Genomic DNA, 16,056 nt, shown 5'->3' on the forward strand with positions numbered 1-16,056 from the left:
GATATAAAATACATCCTGCCATCAGCAAACCTGTGCTATGTATTATCTTACATGTAACAGAAAATATTAATAAAAACAATATATTAGCGATGCAAGCTAAACCAGCCTTAGTTTTCGGTCTACAACCCGCTTAATGTCTTTCAGCCGACTTAGCTATAAAATGTAACCACGAGGAGCGTATCGTAAGCAGTGAAAAGAGGTCATTGACGTAACCCCGAGGCATACAGAACGGTCGTATATTCCCTCGCATTGGGGGAGTGCAGAGGGTAATCATGACGATTATTTTTTAAGTCACACATATCAATTTTGAATAACACACACAAGCGAAATTTGCAAAGAATGCACATATAATATTAGAAAAGTCAGTGGTGCGTGTCCTTGGGTTTTGAATCCTCGGACATTCGTCTTGGTAGTCCGTTCCACTCACAACTAGGCTATCGCTTATAATAATGATTTCTGATGTTTACGCGAATGTTAGACATTAAAATTAAACTATTTTTCGGATTTTATGGCTGTTTTAATTATTTTAGTATTCTCCCGACGTTTCGAAGACTTTTCAGCCTTCATGGTCACGTATCGCTTATAATGATATTAATATGAAATTTGTTTAGTCACCCATAAACTATTTTACACTTTTTTTCCTAGCACGGCCAAGCGACTGCACTGCGCCTGATGGTAAGCATGATGCCGTATAGATAAAGTATCGATTTGCATTGGCTATCTCATGCCATTTGACACATACATGCCGGCCTACTAAGATGCTTCTTCACGCTACGGCGGCACCCAGGTTTCTGGGAGGCAGGTAAAACGCGCCCAGGCAAACTATTCGAAAGCCTTATGGTGCAGTAGAGACAGTAGGTAAACCTATGAATTCTGGCCGTGATGGATTTAACCATCAAGCTGAGGCTTCGCTTGCTAGCACGCGTGTACACTTAGATCGTAACAAAATTGAACAGTGTAAACACAATCATATTTCTCGTTTAGATTTCACGTAACTCGAAAATAACCTGTATTGAACAAACACTGTACACATATTGTTTACTACAAAGTATTTTTCGCGGCTTCTCTTGCTCTTGTATGAAAATCCTTTCCCGTAATGAAATCTCTACAAAGTCACTACTCTACAATCATATAAGCAATTGATAATATACACTAAGAGCTGTATTCATAAACCAAACTCACATTTGAGTACGATCTTAAGTAGATATTTAAGGTATTGAATTGAAATTTAAAGTGTAAACACCTGGGCTCTCGTTTGGGAGCCACTCGTCAGTCGTCACTGAGTTGGCGCTGCTTAAAAAACAAAACTCACTGTCAAAATCCGTCACATAGTATGACTTAAGATATCATTTGATCTGTTGTTGATTAAATAGCAACGATGCCGATTTTAAATCAACAGAGTCTCAGCTACTAATGTACATCGAAGCGAACATGCATTTTATAATATAGTCTTAAATATGTTGTTTATTCAGATTAATGTATTTGGTTATTTATTAGCTTTTGCTCACCGCTTCGCCCGCGTTTACTTTAGCACTCAATTACCGTAGCGTCCGATTAGTGAAAGAATAACCTGAGCTGAGTGTATCCTGCTGCTTAATGGCAAAAATAGATAGTGAGACTAAACGGGTTACATTCTGACTCTCACATATGCAAACTCAATTTAACGCTAAAGTATACTCAGTAGGTTATACTCAGAGGAATCACATACGAAAGCGCAGTTTAACCCGTCGTATTTGTCCATTGAGAGCTCATCGATCTCCCGTAACCCGTGCATTGACACGAGCTCACGAGACGCGCGGTCTCTTATACCCTCGCTTGTACGACTTCAGTTTTCTCTATAGCTTGTGGTGGGTTAATGATGTTTGTGGCCGATTTAAACAAAATAGAAGGCATTCAAAAGGCAAAAAAGGATGAGAATTAGGAACACATCAGTCCGACATTCTATTGGACCCCACTCAACGTATCATCAGGTACTGTGGGGTCACTTTGTCTTTGTCGTATAAAAAGAAAAATAAGAAAAAGGCACTGACTCCAAAATGGGTAACCTCTGTACCTATATGGGTGATATTGAATTATTTTTCGGTTTTTAGTGGTTTTAAAAGGCGGTTTATTTTTTTTTTCTTTTTTAAGAATTGATCGATACTAACTTAGATCGCGTGGTGGTTAAAATTAGAGTCCATAAATTCTATTTTTCTGTACTCATCTATATAAACTCTAATGATACCAATTCTCACGCCTCCGTGAGATATAAGTTTTTCTTTTCGTATACATATATAGAAATAGAAGGTTTGTATAGAGGATGGTGGTGACATGTGAGGAGAGTTAGGTATTGCTTTGAGTTAAATTATAAAAAAATATATTTTTGAATAATAAATCTATTTTAAGTAACAGAGGAGGCCTATGCCTAGCAGTGGGATAGTGTACAATACAGGGTTGAATATTATTATTTTAATTTTATTTAGGTATAGTATAAATATTATTTTTAATAACATTTTTCGATTTACAAATGCAGTTTTTTTTTTTACAATGACACCATTTTAGATAAGATATTATATAAGAACTCGGGTCTAAGTGTAAACTTGAATAAATAAAATGATTTGTTCAAGTAAATAAATAGGTTATAACAGTAAACGTTTTAGTTGCCATTTAGTTCAGATTTTGAACAAATAGTTTATATGGAAGTTCGTGTCTGTAGAATATACGTCAATGCTTCAGCTTTATATATTATTTGTCGTCATCGAGTTGATTTTTTTAATGGAACGCCAACGCCACCTTATGGCATTCGACAGAATCTTCGCTACACAGCGCACTGAGGATGTCAGACGACATCAAGAAGACCGGAAAGCTAGCAGTCAAAGAGAATGACAAGCCTATGAAAAATTAGCAATTCAGCTGGTTTAGATCAAGTGATCGAATATTATTATTGGAGACTAGTGCTGTGGGTGCGTGGAGACTGTCTCGCGTTCCGTAATGGTTTGTGTTGTTGGAATTACAATTATTTTGGGACAAAAACTACAACTACTAAAATCTGACTTCGGTTATTGTGATCCGACATATCCCCACATACGCCCACGATACTTAGTAGTAACAAGCTATGGAAGACGATAACGAGCATACACCCTGCCTTCCGTTATATTATTATAGATGGGAAACACCATGTTGCATCCATTGTACCTTCACTTCTTCCTAGAAGTACTTAGTATTCTTATAACCATGACGTTATTTACTACAGTGCGTCATAACTACTAAATACTTAAACGTTGAATCGCCGTGACCTTTCAGACTGACTTCATGACTCACTACATATTAAATCTAAAGCAACGTATACTTGAATGGTTTTGTTTTGAAATTTTAGAGTGTAAGAAGCTATGTCCGCGACTTTGTCTGCGTGGAAATCTGAGTGTCACAGAGTTTTTCAACCACAACACAACCACGCGACCTCTTCAACTGTAGTTATATTTCAGTCAATTTACATAAAACTGTAATGTAATATAAGCCTAAACCTTCCTCAAGAATTACACTATCTTTTAGTAAAAATCGTATAAAAATCCGTTCAGTAGATTTTGAGAAAATTGACCACGTACAGACAGACATCTCTGGGAACTTTGTTTTATACTATGTATAGATATATTAGTAGGGAAACAAGATTACTGTCCACCTGATGGTAAGTGGTCTTCGTTGACAGTGTGTGCTAGCAATGAAGGGGCATAGCCAAGCCATTTCTTAGTTGAAACTGCCTTTATAGGTTGCGCTTGAGGAACACGGTTTGTTCTTAGAGATTTCTTATCTTCTAATCTATAAGCATGGACTCAAGTTTCTCAAGTATTCAAAATCATTATGAGAGTCCAATAAAAACAAAACAAATAGACATCACGCCTATATCCCCATAGGGGTAGACACAGGTGCAACCAGAGCAATTTTTCGCCACATGCCTTCCGTTCCATGTTGTAATTAGACCCATCTATCTTTATATCAGGCACAAATTACAGACTCCGAACTACTACCGGACAGAAAAACCGATTATCTCTTTGCCCTAACCGGGATTCGAACCTGGGATCGTAAACTATCTCACGGAGTCAAATGTGTTATATTAAAATGTGTATTGACTGACCTATGAAGCTGGATTCATCGTCGACGCGATGCATGTGGTGCATGACGAGAGCTAGGAGCGGCGGGCGCGCGGCGGGCAGCGGAGGCGCCAGCCCGCGCAGGGACACCGGCGCGGCGCTCAGGATTGCGCCGCAGAGCATCAGCGACGCCGCATGCCGGCCGAACACCCCCTCTGCCAAACATAAAACAGGCTGTGGAATGGTTTGCCAGCACACGAGTTCTCTCCTTCCTATAACTTGGGGTCCTTCAAACAAAGCGTGCAGAGGGGAGGGGGGGGTAATTACGTATCAAACAACGGAACCTCGTCCATCCTCCCTCACAAAATGCGAAACACAGATATAAACAAATTTTCGATAGTAATCAAATTGTCAGAATTAGAATCAATTGGTAAAAAAAAAACAGAGCGTGCAGAAGCAATTATGCAGGCCGGCATGACTTGTCGACCGTCCAGAGATGCTTGTATCTTTGGTCGGTCGGGACTTTTTGCCGAGCTCATATTAAAAAATAAACAGTATAGTTGGTTATAGACCGGACATCAGAGCCAAATTTGTGCTCCAAAAGTTGTTAATAAGTCGTTTTATTTGAAATGTCCGTGGGACAAGATGTTATAGCGCCCTTAGATGTTAATCCAACAGGCCGGCATAATTGTGTCGACTGACGAGGGGTAATCGCTCGTCAGTCGACATTCAATTGGAGCCCACTCCACTTACCATCAGATGCAGTGGCGCCACTTTGCAGTGCCCATAAAAAACCTCATTTGTATCTTAAATCATTTTATGTACTTATGACGTTTACAATTACAGGCATGGATGATGATGTGTGCCACATAGAAACAAGTAAAACCCTGTTAAAACTAAGCCTAAAATATGATTAACTAAGTTTTTTTCGCAGTGTAGTTTGCGTGATTTTTTTTCCCAGAAAAATTTTCACGCAAGCTACACACATCATCCCTCACATGACTCATACCCGAATGGATAGGTTGCAACCAGAGCAACCACTTTAACCCATTTACGTCCCGACACAAAAAGTGATAGGGGGCGAGCCTATCGCATCACGGGACATCACATCATGTATATACGAAATAACTACGATTCAGTATAGTATCTTTCAATAAAAATAATATAAATGGACAGATTTAATTAGTTTTTTAATTACTACAAGATCTGACTGCTCTCAGCGCAAATTTTTTCGCTTTGAATTTATTTAACGTGACTGTTTTGCAAAGCATCAGTTGTAAGTACATTTTATACGTAGAGTAAGTGGATTAACACCGCTATGAACTAACGAAGGCGACATGCAGAGACCAAGTTGATGTTTATTTATTATAGAAATATACACTCGTAAACGTGTTTATCTTTGTTAACTCTTTGAAAGCTATCCTAAACATCTTTTACTATCAGGAAGTAGGAACGTACATTGTGAGTTACTGATTTACATTGATTATATTTAATTTTGTTTAAATTAATAATATTTAAACGAATACTAACGAAATAAGCGACGATAGCCTAGTTGGGTATGGAACGGTCTGCCGAGACGAATGTCCGCAGGTTCAAATCCCAAGGGCACATACCTCTGACTTTTCTAAAAATCATGTGTGTATTCTTTGTGAATTTATCGTTCGCTTTAACGGTGAAGGAAAACATCCTGAGGAAACCTGCACATCTGAGAAGTTCCTCTGTAGGAATTTCGAAGGTGTGTGAAGTCTACCAATCCGCACTAGGCCAGCGTGGTGGACTAAGGCCTAATCCCTCTCAATAGTAGAGGAGGCTCGTGCTCAGCAGTGGGCAAGTATATAATACAGGGCTGATATTATTATTATTATTATAAACGAATACTTATATTTGACTGTCTCGATGGCGTAATTGTACACGGTAGGAGTACAACCACCGCATTGAGGTCCTGGGTTCAAATTAAAAAAAAATACTCAGTCGCAGCTCGGAGTCAAGATGTTGACGGTGTAATACACCCGTGCCTCGGAAAGCACGTAAAGCCGTTGGTATTGCGCCTGATCTCTCTCCGGTAATATCGGATTGCCGTCTCACCGGAGAATGGGAGTGAAGGAACAGAGAGTGCACTTGTGTATTGCGCACACACTTGTGCACTATAATATCTCCTGCGTACTTGGCTGATCCGCGTTAAGATTGGCCACCGTGGTCGAAATTTGGTTGGAAAAAGATGGACAAATGATATTCAAGTGACGAGAGATGATTAAACCTGGACAGTCGAACAATTTTGCCGGCCTGTTGGAACCGGATATACACAGGCTGATGCTGGATCGCGACGCACTTACGTGGGTCACTTTGGCGGGTTTTAACAACTCGTATACGGCGGTCGCTATCTGGGCGGATATAAAATATATCCTACCACCAGCAATGACAGCAAATGTTGTTATACGATTAAAACCATTTTATATACAAAAGGCTTACGCTATATATAACTTGTTCTGAATTGCTTTTGTGATTTTTTTCTCTTGTATTTAAATTTTGTTGCTTATGTTTTGTTTGTATTTGCATTTATATTTTGTTTTTACTTAGTGTCCGCATGTTACATATTGGTAACCCATAGGGGTTGCTGACGCACCCTAACTTCAGTTATTGCAACATCGTGTTAGCAACCGATACCAAGAACGCCGATACAGCACAACGTGCACCAGCCACGAGTCGCCGACGCAGCGCCTCGTGGCCAGCATTGACGTCATCAACTGCAAGCACCTCCGCGGTGGCCCCACGGACCGCCGCCACTTCTGGTTCATACATCGACCATTAGCCACATAAGTTTTAATTGTAATTTAATTAATAAATTTATTTTAATTTGATTTGCATTTTTTTGCAACTTCGGGACGCGCTCGACATAATTCGCACGTCACCCGGGGTGCCTCATTGAAAATCAGCGCTGCGATATCAGACTGATACTGCAGCAAGAAGCTAAATGAGGGTTCCTATTGTTGTTTCAATAGGTATAATTTATATTTCTAGTTTTATTTTTGTTGAAGGTTTTATATTATGTATTATATCAATTGAGCTGGCTGATATAGTAAAAGTCATTGTAGTTTCCATAGCGATGTAAAATAATGAGAACAAAAATGGTGTTACTGTGATATATCTGATGTAGCGTAAGCTTTGCTAATAGTAAATAAAGTCTGCTCTGTTTATAATTCTAAGGGCGTTATTACTCTGCAGTATGAAATGGGATCATTCCTAACAATTTTTTTGTTTTTGTTTTGTTATGTTACTATGTGCATGACTGTTTGTGTGCAATAAATCTTTTCTTTCTTTCTATATCTTGCTATCAAACTAAATATAAAAGCTTATATCTCAGATATCAACAATGTCCTGCAGATGAAGTGACGAGAGCACCAGACGGATCGATATCGTATCTTACTTTAGTATTCACAAACACTCCTCGTTTCATTTCTGATATGAATTGATTTTCACAAATCCGAACCGTGACTTTTACCAGTTCTTCACGCTTACGGAATAAGACAACGAGATAGGAGACGCTGATTAACTATAGCGGTCACTCTCATAATACCAGAGAAATAAAGAATGCGATTGCCAGGTTGTGAAGTAAAGAAATAGCTAAAGCGGTAGGGGATATTAGAGCTAGGCAACAGTAAATTGTCCTTATAGCTGGTTGCTTGAGAGGATCTTTTCTTTAAACCATTTTTCGTTGTATTTATATTTTACTTTATTGTCTACATATGCTTTAGAATTTGAGTTATGGACTGAAATTACTAACACCTAGCTTTTGCCATGGCACCGCCCGCCTCATAATATTTTCCAGGATAAAAGTACCTTTTTATGTTTTCCCGGGATAAAAGTAGCCTAAATAAAGCACAGGAGTGATAGAGCTTCTTAATAATGAAAGAAATTAAAAACTGGTTCTAAAGTTCCAAATATTAGACAAACCAACCGTACAAACCAACAAACAAACAAACTCACTAACTTTCCTCTATATAATATTAGTATAGATATAATATGTTCAAAAACTTAAGGTATAAACTAGATATTTTAAGAACTATGATATAGACTTCATATAAACAAGCCTAAAATCTCTAAATCCCTTCCAATAAGACAATATTTCAACATCTCTGAGCATTACACGAACTCATATGTTCTATTTTACAATATTCATGTCGTCGCCCGCCGCCCTCCGAGGAGGGAATACTAATCCGTCGCGTCGGAGGGAGGGAACGTCAATTTGTGACACAAATTGTCCCCATGTTTGGCTTATAAGGAAATGCAAAGTTCTTCATAGAGTTCTTTATCATTTGTTTGTGAAATGGTTTATGAATACGCCTAGTGATATGATCATAAATGTAACGAATGTTTGGAAGGGAATTTATTTCTAAACTGGATGATGCCTACGGCTGCGTCCGTGTTTGTTCTTTTACGGTAATTAGAAATGTTATGATAAATAATCTATTTGAGGGTGTTTGAAGTCTACCAATCCTCACTAGGCCAGCGGGGTGGACTAAGGCCTAATCCCTCTCAATAGTAGAGGAGGCCCGTGCCCAACAGTGAGACAGTATATAATACAGGACTGATATTATATAAATAACCTATACGTTTGGATTTGATCTATATGTAGCAGTGACGAAGCATCCATAACTCGATTCCAGTCGGCTTCCCTTTCGTAATTATGTAAAATCTAATTATCATTAGAACGATTTGCAACCTCCTTTTATGTATATTAGTATCTATATGTTGTGTCGGGATCCCCTTCGGAAACTTTCACCCTTCTCCACTGATATGTAGGCAAAGCATCTAAATCCAAAGCAAACTATAATATACAGCGGTGAAGGAAAGCATCGTGAGGAAACCTGCAAACCTGAGTAATTCTTTATAGGAATTTTCAGGTTGTGTGAAGTCTACCAATCCGCACTAGGCCAGCATAGTGAACTAAGGCCTAATCCCTCTCATTAGTAGAGGAGGCCCGTGCCCAACAGTACGACAGTATATAATACAGAGCTGATATTATTATTTATATTATATTATAAAAAAAATTATGCCTAAAATATTTATTATTTCATTCAGTGCTAATTCCGACCAACCTAAGCCGCTATCTGCAGAACTAATTGCATCCACTTTGTTCCAAGGGAAGCGTCTTGAGTCTTAAGTCTGGAAACTCGTGACCTCACATCGATTCCGAGATTACTTTAAAGGTCACGAGTAAATGTAATAGCACTAAGGTTAATGAGTTTTATTTTGTATCTTGTTTTATTAAACCAATTTTATCTTTGTTACCTTATTAAAAAAATAAAGAAAACTTAATATTATGATCTGACATTTACGTTCTGGGATCAACCGGAATACTTCTACTTCTTTTATTGCTTTGAATGACGAGACGAGCTTGCCGTTCGCCTGATGGTAAGCGATACGATCGCCCATAAACAGTAGAAACACCATCCGATAACTTAAATTACAAAGTATTGTTTGGTATTCCACTGCGCTCACTATGCTTTGACATGAGATAATGATTTCTTATGTTTACGCGAATGTTAGACATTGAAATAAAACATGAACAACACCTCAGTCCCCCCCGTGACCATGAAGGCTGCAAAGTCTTCGAAACGTCGGGAGAAAATAATAATATAAAAAACCGCGATAAAATCCGTTTAAATAGTTTTTAGTTTTTATTTCAATTGACATGAGATGTTAAATCTTATTATGTCCAGTAGTTACACTGGCTACAATGTCCCTCAAACGGGAATACATCAGTGACTACACACTGCAGCTTGGCGGCAGAAATAGACACTGCGGTGGTACCTACCCAAGCGGACTCTCACATATGAGAGACCTACCACCAGTAAAAATATACTTTTGCCAACAATCAATAGACGTGACGCGTTGGTCCACGTTGTATTTGAAGTATAATAACCTTTATATTCGCAGGAATTATGCTAATAGCTATATCGCTTCCGTCTCCTGAACTATGTGGCAGTTCTTTTCCTCGTTCTTAAGAATTACAACCCAATCTAGAGTCTTAAAAATGCCTATTGTAATATAAAAATAATATAAACAGGAAGTTTTATTTACGGTATAATTCTATACTACCCAAAGGAATAATTATAGTACACTGTAAACATAGTTAAATCGAGAACAGATATACAAATGATGGATTCTGCCATCAAGATACCGTGCCCTAAGAAAAGCCACTCGTCAACGGTATTATAAGCCTTAAGTCCTAACCCTGCCGTCCTTAATAACGGTAGAACCATTTACCATCAAGTTCATTGCAAACCTTGCCGTAAATTAATTCAAAATACGAAAAGGTAGTTTTGACAAACAATGGCGTGTTATCAAAATTTTCGATCTGTTTCGCAATGCTGTGAATGGTAACCTAGAAAGCTGATACTAGACACCCATTGTTTTTGTTAAATAAAACATTGGCTCATCGCAAGCGTCCTCTAATTAGTATTATCTATTGTGTTTGCACTTTCCTTGATGAGAATGTGATATAAAAAGTCGTTAGGAAAAATTGCAATCCCACATTAGCACTCGTGATATTGCCAGTGTAATTACGTAAGGCGGGAATTTCTATAGCAATCTGTGCCAGTGTTGAAACAAAAATATGGTAATATTATATTTTATATTACAATAGTTTTGCGTATTATATGGCGGTTTTTAGTTTTATGCTATCATGGCGAGCGGGTCCGCCTCGTGATCACAAAGTAAAGTAAAGCTTTCGAAACGTCAGGAACAAAATAAAATTAAAATTTACGATGAAATCCGTAAACCTAGTTTAATTTCAATGTAATTTGCGTCAAAGTAAAAAATCATAATATTATAGACAGTTTTTGTCATTCTATTTGTAGGTGCAAGCTATGAAACTTCTGAATACATTCTAAATCTTATACTTTCACTAATCAGCTATAACCTTGTCGAGTAATATCGATTTAACGTCAAATAATTCAGGACTTCGCGAACAGACCCACAAGAAAAGCTCTTCCCTTGAAAATCGCTAGAGTTTAGAATAGTTATATACACGATAATATACAAAAGACATTATTTAAAAACATCTCAGTAGTTGTTTTTTATTTCACTAAGCGTGAGACCCCGAGAAGTGAGTACGCGTACTCTTGAGATAACTGCGTTTATTAAAATTCTTGAGCGTCTAAGGCACTTGCATTCGCATTGTACAGCGCCATCTGTACTCAGCTAAGTTATTTGATGAAATATTTTAATTATTACGCTCTATTTTAGCTAAGTTCTTTGTAATTGTGTAATAATTGGCAATCTAACCAGTGCATATTTATTTGAAATTTATAAAATATCGGACATCATGCTAAAGACATTTATTCCCAATCAACTTAAAGGAAAAGCAGAGACTAAAGAAGCTGGTGTATACTGACATTGCGATAATAAATAAAACCACATACTTTTCTTCTTAATAATAACCCTTTACAAGAAGTTACTCGAACCGTAGATTAAAATAAAAAACTGTTTGATTCGAACAAAATAAAGATTAATTTTATTTTTACACGCTCCAATGCCAGTTCTACTACATACAAGAGAATTTTTCGCTGCTGCAACAAACTCTCCACTCATTCTCACTCAACAAACTATAAAATGATCCATCAATCAGAAAAGTGAAACCAGGATTTTTTGCGAATATATTCGTTATTCATGGATGATATTTGGCAGAATATTAGCAGAGATAAAGACGAGAGTGTAGTTTCATTGATTACTGCAATCTCCAAATGACCGTGTATAACAAAAATATTTAACACTATGTTGTATGTGGAACCACTTATATCTGTTGTCAACTTCAGGAGCCGGTTTTTTTTAACTGGGCTTTATGATAACTGTCTTGCTCAATTCTCTGTTCATGTTAGAATTACCTCATAATCCTCAACCAGTCTACCATCACATGGTCACTACTTTATCCATAGAAAAATCGTTCTTGGGATAAAACGTCACATTTAACCGTCAGAATAATCCTAATTCTTTGTCACATTCACATCAGTCTTTTCGTAAGCAACTACTTGCACGTCTTACATCCTTAGATATCGCCTACTTAGCACTTACATTTAAATCTAGACCGAAAACAAGGCAATTCATGAAAATTATAGATATTACTTAGCTCATCTGCAATTTGGATTAAGTGTTATTCGTTCTACATGTATATTGAAGTTTCTGGGGTAATGAAAATTGTGTAAGGAAACATAATAGGAGAAACGGTTTTTGTAATTGTAACAAAATGCTTTTGATATTCTATTTCAACTGTAAACTTCTTATTGTTACAATTTAATCGAAGTGAAACAAGTAATATAAGTTGTTATTTATTACTTAAATGTTAATTATTATTAAACCCTACTATATGCATAATGCATATACCTTAATGTAAGCATGTATATAGCCAACACGAGCAATATCAATGCTGAGTGTGTTTTGTCGACTCTAAAGACACGAGAATTCGCACTATGGGACTAAAACATCAGCCCTGTATTATATACTGTCCCACTGTTGGGCACGGGCCTCCTCTACTACTGAGAAGAATTAAGGCTTTAGTCCACCACGCTGGCCTAGTGCGGATTGGTAGACTTCACACACCCTCGAAATTTCTATAGAGTACTTCTCAGGTATGAAGGTTTCCTCACGATGTTTTCCTTCACCGTTAAAGCAAGCGATAATTCACAAAGAATTTACACATATCTTTTTAGAAAAGTCAGAGGTGTGTGCCCTTGGGATTTGAACATGAACATTCGTCTCGGCAGTCCGTTCCACAACGAACTAGGCTATTGCCGCTTACCAGGCTATTGCAGCTTCTATGGGACTATAAGTAAAAATCAGTCCATTTTTAATCTACCTCTTCTCCTTTATAAACTTTTAGGTCTTATAATAAAAAAAATTACCGCGAAATACATCTTTGCCGGTCAATTTAACTTCATAAAACAGTCTTTGAACGAAGTGCCGTTGAGGCCTCTAACTGCCACACCGTAAATGCCCCAATTTGTGTAATGACCCCATCAATAATCATTTAGCTCTTATTCAAATTTATAGACCGCCTGTCAAAATTCGCGCGACATTTTTCATTATAAGAAGCTTTTATTTTTCAATTTAGGTTGACGTTTTTTATACTGTTTTTATGTTTACCTACACACTTGCGTAAACAAATAAAGTAGATAACTATGGGAACGCTATTTCAAACAATTAGATATATTTAAAATGTATGGTCAGTGGAGATCTGAAGATTTTGGAACACACAGTTTTATTTTATTTCAGTTTTAATTTGATTTTTCTGAGGTAACCAGTAAATGTAGTATTTTTGAAGATATCTACAAGAAAGGAATCCCAGGAACACTGTTTTAGTGAGTAAAAAACACAATATTTCAGAAACGTTGGTAAAGAATTCCGTCTACGGGGGCATATCGATCAATTTGGCAATTATTGGCGTTCTAATCGAAGGATAGCTTTGATAGCCATATAAGTAAAAGAGTAAAAAATACCCTATTTACCTATGTTGCATTCAAAGCTGTCCTTTAATAAGAACACCCATAATTGCAATACGACGGCTTGACCCCATAAAAGGAATAGGACGTGTTGACTATATTTAAACATTGTGCTTAATTTTCCACGATACAGTATTTAGGTACAATAAGTCTAACATGTTTCGTACTGAATGCCTTCGCAATCTGGGGCAAAATATTGTATTAAACAAATACACCGAAGTCACACACATTGACCTACCACCGCGCTGCTAAGTTACTAAAACCTAAACTAAAATAAAAATGAAATATTTTATATGTGAGGGATAAATTCAGAAACTTTTTTTCTCTAATAAGAATTTAGGTGTCATACCTATAATTTTTTTTGTCTTCTATTAGTGTTAACTATTCTAGAAAAGCGTTGTGGCTAAGATCGCTTAGTGCTATAAACTATTTTTAATCCCGAAAATGAACTTTAAGAGCCGAAGCAAAAGCAAGAGTTCTCTCGTAAGCAAGTGTGTTTGGGCATCACCATAATGTCTATTTTACTTTTACTGCTGAACATATTTATGCAAGCATTATTGTCTTCTAACATTGTAGTCAGTATAAATACTTGGCATTATCAAATGTGGCATCGATCAGTGTACCTACGTTATAATTTGTAGCTCTGTTTGAGTAGTATTAATATGTTTATGGATTTTCGCGTACCGTCAGTAGTTAATGCGAATAATGATGATAAAAAAGACATTGTTGGTATTGTAAAAAAAATCCAAAACACAAAAAATTTTAATGTGTAAAGGTTGAAATACAAATTAAAGCGTTAATAAGTACTCTTGTTTCTCTGCTTACTCATCATTTTACGTTAGAAATGTTATTCTACTTCTCCTTTTTTGGTTCCACTTCAGCCACACAAATATTTGCACATAACACAAACATTGGACCAAACCGTTCCTAACTTTCTATTGTCATTAAAACATTAATCCCGGGTAACAAACTAGTTGTGGTCCCGGGTCCGGTGGAACCGCGCATAACTCTCCGTGACGGATTCAGGTTGTGTCGAACTTGTGGTTCTTTACTGTGTTTACAGAATTACGTGGCTGTGTTTAGAGTTGGACGTTTTGTTTGAGTTTGTTTGATGTAAATGTTTGGGTCAGTTACCTGCTGAGAATATTGTCGCGTTATGAAATAACTGAATTTTTATTAATTACTAGCTTTTCCTTGCGACTTCACCCGTGTCATTTTGTGGATAAAAGTCCCGCTTTATATTTTACTGGGATAAAAGGAGTCTAAGCTTTTTCTAGGGTCTCAAAATATCTCCATACTAAATTTCAACGACATTCGTTGGGTAGTGTTAGTTCATCGCGTTCAGAGAGACAGACGCGGCGAGGACTTTGTTGTATAATTTGTAAGGACTATGATCTTATGGCGTAGTTCTTTATAAGATCTTTATTGTGTTAGAGTATTTTATTTGGTATTCATATTACCTTTAAAAAAATGTTAAATTAGGTAGGTTCAAAAAGTATGAAAAGACGCTGCTCTATTTTTTAAGATGGTAACAAATTTAGGAATAAAAATTAAACCAAGTTATGTTCAGTGTATGATAGCAATTTCCATATTATGACTTGAGTGATACTTCATAATTAAAGAAAAGGGATAAACGTTATAAAACATAAGATTACATTGTGTATATAATAGGCGTCGGATAGTGGATGGATGCGGGCTGCTCTAGATCGGAATGGTTGGCGTTCACTTGGAGAGGCCTACGGTCAGCAGTGGACGACAAGCTGATTGATGATGATGATACAAATATTGTATATATACACTACTGTATAGAAATTATAACTACCATAGTAACAAATCAATATAACACTTTTCAACATACAATTTCGAAGAAGTCTCCAACAAAATATGGAGTAAAAAAAAAAACTGGCATAAAAGTTTATATATTAGGTATAAGATGAGTACCTAATCGACTGAGGACGTTGGGAATTCGCTGAATGTTGGCAAAACAACGTGTGTCATGGACGTGTCTGAGGAAGCGCTTTAGTTACTGAATGATATTTTTTGTTATTGCCAACGAAAACAGCCGAGTTGGTAGTAAACTTCATAGAAATTTATAAAGTAGTGAATTCCTTTTGACAGAAGTATCCTTTCGGTGCAAGATGGTCTAAGATAGACTATACCGTCACAGCTCACTAAACCTAGAACCTTTAGATGGTCGGGAAATAACCATTCCAATCGAACCTGATAGTAAGCTATGATAAAACAATTTTAATTGCAATGACCCTGGAAGCATAGAAATGGTAAAGAAACAAGGTTGCAATAGTTAACAATATGCAATCATAGATGGCGTTTAAAAACATAGAACGTTCTACATGATTCAACTTATACAAAATTATTTGAAAATGGAATATAGCGCGTTCGGAATTTTAAAATGTTACAAGCATATAAAATAACGATAGAATATTTATACGTAATATACAATAACTTGGATGTGTGTTTGATGTTGTAATTCG

General features: G+C 36.8%; 1 protein-coding gene across 2 annotated transcripts in view; it reads right to left on the reverse strand.

The window, feature by feature from the left end:
• Nucleotides 1–16,056, reverse strand: part of LOC115455551 (protein Fe65 homolog) — an 81,140-nt gene that overhangs the window by 64,456 nt on the left and 628 nt on the right. For both annotated transcript variants that reach the window (XM_037447700.1, XM_030184175.2), the window contains exon 2: nucleotides 4,112–4,282. In XM_037447700.1, the coding sequence (XP_037303597.1) occupies nucleotides 4,112–4,250 (139 nt within the window). In that variant the 5' untranslated portion in view covers nucleotides 4,251–4,282. The remainder of the gene's footprint in view (nucleotides 1–4,111; nucleotides 4,283–16,056) is intronic.

Source organism: Manduca sexta, chromosome 7, assembly GCF_014839805.1.
Source record: "Manduca sexta isolate Smith_Timp_Sample1 chromosome 7, JHU_Msex_v1.0, whole genome shotgun sequence".
Lineage (NCBI taxonomy): Eukaryota > Metazoa > Arthropoda > Insecta > Lepidoptera > Sphingidae > Manduca > Manduca sexta.